We start from the raw sequence: 10,694 nt of genomic DNA on the forward strand, positions 1-10,694 counted from the left end.
AATGGTTTTAAAACACAATTTAAGACATTGGCATGGTTTCCCACCCCCACCCCCACCCCCGCTCCTTGGGCCACAGATCAAATCTGAGCCACAGCTGTAACCTCTGCCCCAGCCTTACCCACTGTGTCACAGCAGGAACTCCTGGGCATGGCTTTTTACTGGATACGATTTCTCATCTAAGTGTCTGTACCTGCTAATTTTTTTTATACTCAGTATAGCGATGGCCCCTTGCCTGTCATGGTCCCCTGAAAACATTAGCTGCTACCATCTTCCCAGCAGACCCACTTCCCACAGGCGTCTCTTCCACTGGCCAAACTATTTTGCTGTTGCTGTCATATTTCTTCCTGCCTTGAAGATGTTAGCCTTGGGAAGGATGTTAAAAAATAGTTCTTCCTTTTTTTTTTTTTTTTTTTTTTGTCTGTTTACCTTTTTCTAGGGCCGCTCCCATGGCATATGGAGGTTCCCAGGCTAGGGGTCCAATCAGAGCTGTAGCCACCGGCCTGTGCCAGAGCAGAAACGCGAGATATGAACCAAGTCTGCAACCTACATCACAGGTCATGGCCATGCCGGATCCTTAACTGGCTGAGCGAAGCCAGGGATCGAACCCACAACCCCCATGGTTCCTAGTCAGATTTGTTAACCACTGAGCCACGATGGGAACTCCCTTTCCTTAACTGTTGTGATCACTCTGGGGTGGTACAAAGATTGAATTGTTATTCTGTACACCTGAAACTAATATATTTATTTACTAATTATATATTTATATAATATATATATTATACTAAGTACATATTTATATACTAATTATAAAAATATATATTTACTAATTTTACCCCAAAAAAAAAAAAAAAGAAGCCTGCCTGTCATGATCTCAGCAGCTTGCTTCCCTCTGTTCCTTCCCAACCGCAGGGCCGTCACTAGGCACCATGTCCACCCATCACTGGAGCCAGGAATAAATATGGAAGAGTACAGTTTGGCTCAGCAGTCAGTTACGGTGTGTTTGGTCTGGGCCAGGAACCGTGGTTGTGCTGTGGTGTAGTGTGAAGAGTGTACTTGGTAAGCTTCAGGGGCGTCATGGTTTAAGCATCTGCCTGCCATTAACCTTTGCGAACTAGCCTGCCCACTCTGCTCGCTTCCCTGCTGTACGTGAGCTCCACCAGCTCTCCTGCCTTCTTGGCTTGGTTTGTACCTTCTCTACTCTGTTCCTTTATGGCTTGCAACTCAATTCTTCAGAAAGGCTTTCTGGGCTAAGTTAGAGGAACTGTAAAGATTTAACTGTTACTTCTTTAAACTACTGGATCATGAGTAGTAATACAACAAAGACCCCATTGCAGTATCTGAAGAGTTAATTTAGGGGCAAGAAGCATCTCTTAGCTCCTTGACTAGTTTTAAACTTGTAATTGTTTGGTGATATATGTTCTGAGCTATTTTTTATTTTTTAATTTTTATTATTATTATTATTTTTTGTCTTTTTGCCATTTCTTGGGCCACTCCCGTGGCATAAGGAGGTTCCCAGGCTAGGGGTCAAATCGGAGCTGTAGCCACGGCCTACACCACAGCCACAGCAACGCAGGATCTGAGCTGCATCTGTGACCTACACCACAGCTCTTGGCAACGCCAGATCCTTAACCCACTGAGCGAGGCCAGAGATCGAACCCGCAACCTCATGGTTCCTAGTCAGATTCGTTAACCACTGAGCCATGACGGGAACTCCCTTGAGCTATTTTTTTAAAAAGTACAAGTAATAATCGTATTTGAAAAGAGTCTAGGAGGGATAATCTAGTGGTTTACGGCAGATATCTGTCCTAAGAATTATTTTGGAAGCATTATTAGAACTGAGGCTTGAAAAAAACCATAGAGTGCTCATATTCTTGCCTAACTTAAAGGATTTTTTTTTTTTACATATATCCCCACCATCAGCAAGAACTTATATAGATTTATCTCTCAGAAAACTGCACTATCAGATCTCTGAAAATAGAAATAAAGAATATGGAAAATGTTGCAAAACTAAAGCATTTCTCTAGATCATTTAAATAATTTAAGTTAATAATTTCATTTCTTAAAAACATGCATACTCTGGCCTAGTTATCCTAGGAAATTCTCCCTCTTTTTTTTTCTTTTTCTTCTTAATCTCCTTTCCCTTTCTTGAAGTTCATATGTGACTCTCACCTCCCCACCCATGCCCCCGAAACATCACTCTAGAGACTAGAAAAATTAAACCCTGGCTGTTGAATAAATGACCAGTTTTAACATCTCTGAAAGTGCACAAAACCCTCTTTATCTATTCTAATTAAACTTTCTAAACAAACATTAAAATAAGCCACATTTAACAGATTCTTATTTCCATCTCTTATTATTGCCAATAGTAATGTTTTTTCTATTATTTTTAAGCATGCAGTATTTCAACTACATTTGGATTAAAGATGCTTTTTTTGTGATGAAGTCCTGAGACTTCACCGCCACCTACACCAGTGTTATCAAGCGATATGTGTTAAGAGTAACAAATGTTTTGCTACAATATAGCCTGTTTTAAGCAGGAAAGTGTTTCCACAACATAGTTTCTCACCCGTTTTGTTAGTTTCAATTAAAATTGTTAATGTGTTAAGTTTCACCCTGATTGTTACTTTTTAGGATCTCTTTGAACTTCCCATATTATCACCTGATTGGTAGTAAAACCCTGTCATCTTCAGCCTGTGACGTTCTCGACAGATTCTGATTGGTCCGTGATAATTGGTTGGAGTAAATAATATTGCTTTCTCCAGCAAACGGGCCAGTACTTTTGGTTTTTAAAGACTCCCGATTGGATTGGCTGTTTATTCGGACTGGACGGCGACGGGCCCGCTCCGTTTCAGACGGATGGTCTCTCCCGGCCAGCATGTGATGCTTTCCCAGGGCTGCCTTCCTTCGGGGACCTCACTGCGGCTCCTTGGCCTCCAGCAGCTTCTTCAGGGCTTCCTTTACGTCCGTGTTCCTCAGGCTGTAGATGAGGGGGTTGAGCATGGGGATGACGAGGCTGTAAAACACGGACACCGCCTGGCTGTACGTCCCCGAATCGCCCGCTTTCGGCCGCCGCAGGTACATGGCAAACAGCGTTCCGTAGAAGATGATGACCACCGCGAGGTGGGAGGCGCAGGTGGAGACGGCCCTGCACTTGCCTCCCGAAGACCGGATTCTCCCAATGGCGAAGAGGATGCAGACGTAGGAGATGAGGACGGTCAGGAGGGACCCGGTGAGGTTCACGGCAGAGAAGACCAGCAGCTGCTGTTCTTTGCTGCGGGTGTCAGAGCAGGAGAGGGCGAGGAGGGGGGGGTCGGCGCAGTAGAAGTGGTGGACGATGTTGGCGTCACAGAAGGACAGCTGGAACGTCAGAACTGTCTGTATCACCGAGTTTAGGAAGCCGTAGGTGTAGACGCCGATGACCAGCTCCTTGCAGACCCGCTGGGTCATGATGGCCGTGTAAATCAGGGGGTTGCAGATGGCCATGTAGCGGTCGTAGGCCATGGTGGCCAAGAGGAAGCATTCGCTGGTGGCCAAAGCGCTGGAGAAGTAGAGCTGGGCAAAGCAGCCGGAGAAGGAGATGGTCTTTTTCTTCACCAGTAAATTTCGCAGCATCTTGGGCCCGATGGACGAGGAGTAACAGAGGTCAATGAAGGCCAGGTGGCTGAGGAAGTAGTACATGGGGGTGTGGAGCCTCGAGTCGGTCCTGACGAGCAGGATCATGCCCAGGTTTCCCACCAGGGTGATGAGATAAATCCCCAGGAACACCACGAAGAGGGGCAGCTGGAGCTCCGGACGGTCTGGGAATCCCATGAGGACAAATTCTGTCACTGTCGTACGATTGCCTTTTGCCATTTTGTTCTCTCCTGTGTTGGAAAAAGAAAATATGGCTTCAAAAGGCTTAGATGTTTACCAACAAAAGCTTCTTACCTCTTTGCTCCAGTAGCAGATGACAAAAATTGGGGTTCCTAATCCCCATGGTTAAAAGCTGTTATTTGCTGCAGGAGCTTTATTCTGTTAAAATAGATTTAAAAACGTCTGAACTCATTCAGTTTCTCTTTTTCAAACCCATGCTGTAGCAGTGATCCGAGCCACAGCAGTGACAATGCCAGGTCCTTAACCACTGAGCCACAAGGGAACTCTCATTTTCTCTTTTGATGGTGGCCGACAAATTGACTTCCAGGTAAGTGGCGCCAAGTTACATCCCCAACAATATTGTATGAGAATATTAGTTTTGTCACAGACCCAGTAATATCAAATTTGAAACATTCGTCACTGTGATGGTGAATACTGGTAACTCATGTCCCTTGATTTGTGTGTTTTTTAAAAATTAGGAAGGAAGGTTAGCATTTTTCAACCAACTATTTGCAGGTGTATTTTTTTCTATGATTATTCAGTTCACTTCCTTTGCTGGCATTTTTATTAGGTTGTTGGCGTTCTAAGTATTTTATTTATTGGGCTCTTTATTAAGGAAATCAACCAATTGCATGATAATATGTATTTTGCAAATAATTCTAATTTGGTTTATTAGTTGTCCTTCAGTGTTGGTGAGGTAATTTTTCTTTGTGCGATGTAGCAAATTTAAGTGCTTTGATGTCAAATATATCAATCATATTTATCTTTTTTTTTTGAACTCTGATCTTTGTGATACGGTTAGCTAAACCTTCAATTTAAAGTTATTTTAAATGGATCGCTTCGCTGTATAGCAGAAATCGACAGAACATTGTCAATCGATTATAATAAAAAATTAAAAAGCAAAAAATTATTTTAAAAATCTCTTGTTATAGTCTAGAGCTTTATTAGATTTTCTTGTTATGTTACAATGTTTGATTTTTTTTGGAGTTTAATTTTGATAAACAGAATTAGCTAATCAACTCTGTTTATTAATTTCTCCAAAAAGTCAGCCAAGTGTTGTGATGCTGTTTGTTGGTGAACTCATTTTCAAGGTGCTTCTGCTGGTTTCAAACTCCAGCCTTTTCCTGTAGCAAAGCATCCTAGGTACTTGGATCAAGGTCTGTTTCTTTTTCTTTGTAGTCGCTTCTAAAACCAGGACCAAGCATTTAAATGCAGCACTAAAAACTTGATTCTATTATCTGGCAGCAAATTTCCTGGCTATTTTCCCACACGTGTTTTTTTCCAGATGAACTTTGACATTATTTTAGTGAGTTAAAAAAAAAAAAAATCCGACTTGTACCAAGAATGCTATTGCATGAATTGATATGTTGATCTGTAGGGAACTGACATTTTGCAATTGAATCATCTTTTTTTCTCTAATTAAGGCATGCATTTCGTTTACTAAGGACTTTGCTAAATGCAGTTTGAAGTTTTCTTTACCCCTTATAGATAAACATCTTGCATATTTGTTTATCTACTCACAGGTATTTTATCTTTTTGTAACTACTGTAAATGAAATTTTTTTTCATTTTGTGGTTTATTTAAGTATTGTTTACAGATAGGAAAGCTATTGATTTTTGCAAATTAATTTTTTAACTATCTAAGTAGAGCACCTCATCATTTAAAAATAGTTTTTGGGTGTTCTCTGTGGCTCAGTGGATTAAGGATCTGGCATTGTCACTGCAGCAGCTCGGGGGACCTGCCATGACACACCATCCCTGGCCCAGGAACTTCCACATGCTGTGGGTGTGGCCAAAAAAAAAAAAAGTTTTGTGGTCAATTATCTTGGGTTTTACAAATACAAATTCGTATAATATGAAAAGGATATGATTTTCCTGCCGCATTTCTGCATAGCACCTCCTTCTTTGCTTGTATAGTATTTTACATTCCACATCAATGTAAAAAAATAGCAATAATGGTGGTAATTTTTACCTTCAGGAGTACAAGGAGATTCTTAGGCACATACACAGAGGTATTAGCCTGTGTAATTAACTGGCTTTGACAAAGATAAGACAATAAAGACCAAATGACTGATGTGCTTAAAAAAATAGACTCCCTAGGAGGTGGCCCACCTTTGACGTTGGCAGGGCCCAGGGCAGGAATAATAAATGCAGGATCACATAGTATATGCTTAACTATGCAAAAATTAGGAAATACACATGGCAAATTAGTAAAGTACATTCCATTTTTCATTTTTAACAAATATGCCTTTATAATAAGCCGGAATGCAGAATTCTTGGAATGTTTGGGGGTGCCAAGCTGGAACGAAGTGGCAGGAGGAAAATCACAGGTGGCTGCACACGAACGGACACAGCAGCCTGCATGCACACACCCTGTTAGCACCCGGTAAGTAGCGTTCCTTGGCTCCCCTTAAGGCCTAGGTGTGTGTGTTTCACCCTTCCAGGGGTGGTCTGGGAAAGGCGCTCTCATAAACTCTGAGAGTAAGTTGGAGGCTATTGGGCGAGGAAATTAAGGGCTTGTTACTTGGAAGATGATCTGGAATGAGTGGCTAGGATGGACTCTGGGTGGGCACAGCCCTTCGGCCTTGCCCCATGGGCTGTGTGCAGTAGGTAGGGGCCCTAGAAAATGGGATCAAGGCAGGGTCCCTTTGGTATGGGTCTAAGGCCTATAAGTGAGTGATGAGAAATCCATGTCTGAGCTGGATATTAAAGGCCTCTTATCCATTATAAGGAGTTTTATCTGCATCCTGTAGGGAGTAGGCAGCCTTTGAAATGAACTGAGATGATCATTAGAAGACAGAAAGAATCTGAAACGATGAAAGTTGGACTAGGGGAAAGCCTTTCAGGAAGGACCAGTGGAGCAAGGAGTTGAATCAGAACAGCTCCGAGCGTGTTTGGGGGACTGTGAGCATCCTGTGGGTGAGAGCAAATGCATGAGTAAGAGATTAGTGAGAAACACACTGAATGGGAGCAAGTGGTGCTGTCTTGTGAAGAGCTGTGCGTGCTAGGGAGATTTTGACAGCTAGCTCAGTCGTGTACATGGACACATTAAACATTTGAGCAGTAGGGCGACTTAACCCACGGTCAGGTGTCAGGGAGCTGGCCCGGAGGTATGTGCAGAATGGATTGAAGGGAGAATGCCAGCAGCAGGACACTGGACGGGATGCTTTCCATGTGAGAGATGATGAGGGTCTGAACGAGGAAGATGGTGAAGAAACAGGAGTAAGAGACACTCTAGAGGGTCTGTACCAGCTGGCAACTGGCTAAGACTCAGTCTTCAAGTGGGCGACCAGGGTAATTGTAACCTAAGACCTGGCAATTTGATTTAACTTGTCTCTTTCCTAAGGAAATCTGATACAGTTAAGCACATACGCACAACAAAATTAGTACCATGGAATTCAAAAGTTGAAACATCATTGAGGGGGAAGAAGAAAAAAGCACAATTTCCCTCTGTCTCTGTGTAACAGTGTTACCGAGGGGTAGTGTTTTAGTAGAAACAGGATGTCTGAGCGAGGACGGGCGTGGAAGGGGAAGGGTGTTGGATTCAGTGTGAGGGACGGTGGGTGTCTGCGATGAGCCAGAGCTGGAGGTACTGCTTTGTGAGTCGTCACTGGGTAGAGGATATTGCAGCTGTGGGAACCAATGAGGGAGAGAGCAGTAAAAGCACGGGGAGGTTTCAGGGACACCCCTTTGGGAAAAGTCCATCTTTAAGGGCTGGAGAGGGGAGCAGGGCTCTTAGGTGCCCTGAGATGTTCAGGTGTGCTTCTATGGGAAGATAGGACGGAGCCTTTTAAACACAGTCATCGCCATCCGTCCTGGCTCATGGTAAGATGACCGTCTTGTTGGGGTCTTATCTCTCTCAACAGCAGCTTAAAACGAACACACAAAAACCTTGAGGTCTTTAGGCGTTGCCTGTAAACCATCTTAGTAAAATGTTTGCTGTTCTGGATCTGTGCCATCTAAAGCAGGCTAACCTTCTTTCCGACGGATTTCTAGAAGGGATCGAGTCTTCCTGTCTCCTTCGGAGTGCTATAGCAGTTCTCACTTCGGACTAAAAGGTGCAAGGATTTTGCAACTCTGGGAGACCCCAAAATACCTGCGGGCAGACTCTAGCTTTGTTCAACAGCTCTTGAGAGAAGATTTTTACCTTGTCAGCTGCTGTTGCAATGACTGCCTCTTTGCCTCTGAATTTCTAAGACATGGTTAATGCCTTCTAATTTCTAGATTTTTAAAGACTTCTTTTTCTTTAGCTCAATGTTTATCCTTTTCTATTTCCAAAAAAAGGCAAAGCAAATGCTCTTTCTTAAGTCTTCAACCCAGCACATACTTGGATTTTCTTTAAGGGCAGTTAAGATAGAGGCTTATTGATATCGTCAGTGTTTTATCTATCAGTTCTTAGAATATAGAACCAGACCTGACAAGTAATTCCAGAAAAAAACCTCTAATAGTGAATATTTGACTTGTAATTTTCACTGAAGAGAAAATTTATGGTCATTAAAAAAATAAAATTCTGAGTATTTTTTAATTACTCTCAAACTTGACGGTGATTAATGATGATCATTTGTATACTTTTAATATATCGACTCATTCTAGTTACATACATTATTTCATTAAATACATAATTACCATTTCTTCCGCAGGAATCGTAAGGACACTGAGACACAGAACTACTCAGTAGTTTTCCTCTGTACAAAGCAGATGAGCCAGGATTTGAAACCAGGTAGGCTGATTCCAGAGCTTTCAGCCTAAACTATACTGCCTCCCCTCTTATGAATCGTCACTATTTATTCATTTTATGACTTTGTTTTTCCTATTTTTAAAAAATTTAGACTCTAAGAAAATTTTAGGCATATTAGGTTGAGTTCAGGAATGCTTTTTCTTTGTTCATTCAGACACTTAGTATTTATTGTTGTGTTTAATACATTGAATGCTTGATAATTTGGACTGTTGCGTTTTTTCTTTTCTTTGAAAAATTTGAGCAACTAAGAAATGTTCTTAACCCCAGGAAAGGGAGGGGCTTATGAAGCATTTTGAGAATCTGGTGAAAGCTAAGTATCTGTTCCTAGGGAAGGGTCACTCAAAATTTTGCATGCAGTGTTGAGGCTGCCTGAGTTTTTCAGGCCCCTGCTAGGGTTTCCTCATAGAATAATAAATACACCAACCACAAAATCCCAGCTTTTGAGCCAGAGTCAACCCATCCTTCCCCATTTGCTTCTGTCATAGAGAAGCCTATCCTGAGCCCTGTCCTGTTCAGTTCCAGAACCGAAACCCTTCTCTTGGCTACCTTGTAGTTTGCATTATGACGGCCTTGGGAGTGAAGATTGCTTACCGGGCACTTAGCGGAGGGTCAGTCAGGATTCTCGATGCCCTGGGAGTGTCCACTGAGAGCACGTCCAATCGGACAGGCGAGCTTCTTCATGTCTGACTGGAAGGCTTGGTTTCTGTGTTCCACCAACAGACCGTGAGTACTTATAAAGTGCAATGCGTCTTATCTCCTGTTATTCCCGCACTTCCTGGGTACCAAGGGAACAGTTTACTCAGAGTTTCTGTGAGGTATTTTACATTTAACCTAAATCACCTCTGGGAATTAAAATCCCTGAGTCATTCTGGTAACTAATAGTGACTCGGTTATGATGCTTTGGGTTTGTTCTCAGGATGACTCCAAGTCCAGAACCTTTGGTGTGACAGCCTTTCTGCTCCAGGAGGGACATCTTCAGTGCGTGGCCTTGAAGTTGTGGGGGGGTGGGGGCCCAGAGAAGTTTTATAGGGGACCGAGGAAGGTTACCGGAGATTGTGTGTCTGGGACATTTTTGGTTGCAAAGAGAAGACAGCCATGGCTAGCATCTTTATCACAACAGAGTGAAGAGAAAGGCAGTTGTCATTGTCCTGTTAAATCAAATTAAGGAAAAAAAATCATATTCAAAATCAGGCCAGCAACCAAATGTTTAATGGCCCCACGGCCTTCTTCCCTTCCTCGCTCCCCTCCCCATTCTGCTCTGGATTGAAATTGGGGCAAATCAGTACTATCTGAAGGGGTCAGATCCGTTTTTCAAGGTATCTGGTCTTTCCCGGTGGCCACTAGGGAAAAGGGGATTAGAACCTGATCCTCCAGATCGTCAGTTGTAGTGGTTTAGCACAGCCTTTAAAGGACTGCTGCGGAGAACACTGCCCCTGCCTCAGCCTTCAAAGCAAAGCAGAGCCGAGCATCCTCCAATTAGAAAGTGTGTCTTAGGTCCCTCAGAATGTCCCCAGTTCATTAATTCACACCAAAGGGGAGGAAACGGGAAGAGAAGTGTTTTCAGTCTTGCTCTTGTAGCAAGTAAATCCCTAACCATCCATTCTGGGTTAAAGGGGAGAATTTCTAGGCTGTCTATGGTGTAGAGTGAGATGTAAATTTGATTTGCTAATCAAAGTCCATGATTTGGTTAATGCTGTATTTGATCACATTGAGGCTGCCCTGACAACAAGCAATGGGACTTCTATTTTCAGCATCCTTAGGACTGTCCACCCTTCTGGGGCAGGGCCTGGGAGGGCTGGAGTAAAGGAGAGGCAGCTGAACCGCTGCTGCTGTGTCACACTTCAGGTCTAGTCCCAGTTCCATAGTCAATGCACTGTTTAACCAGGAATTGGTTTTCCCGTGGAATTCTCCTTCCATAATGAGCCAGTTAAGCAATTCACTATCTGCGGGAAAAGCCAGCCAGGCCCCATGTATTTTTGCAGAAAGCACATGACCTGGTATGTCTTGTCTGGGGCGGGGGGGTGCCTCGCAGGGGAGGGTGCGGAGAGAAACTGATGCTGTGGGTCTCCCAGAGATGAGAACGGAGCCTGGCCTGTTTGAATCAG

At 43.1% G+C, this 10,694-nt stretch overlaps 1 protein-coding gene across 1 annotated transcript; it reads right to left on the reverse strand.

Moving 5' to 3' along the window:
* LOC100521027 (olfactory receptor 1030-like) lies at positions 1,700-5,495 on the reverse strand. The gene has a single exon (XM_021062273.1). The coding sequence runs from the start codon at positions 3,850-3,852 to the stop codon at positions 2,914-2,916; it is 939 nt and encodes a 312-aa protein (XP_020917932.1). The 5' UTR covers positions 3,853-5,495; the 3' UTR covers positions 1,700-2,913.

This window comes from Sus scrofa, chromosome 9 (genome assembly GCF_000003025.6).
Source record: "Sus scrofa isolate TJ Tabasco breed Duroc chromosome 9, Sscrofa11.1, whole genome shotgun sequence".
Taxonomy (NCBI): domain Eukaryota; kingdom Metazoa; phylum Chordata; class Mammalia; order Artiodactyla; family Suidae; genus Sus; species Sus scrofa.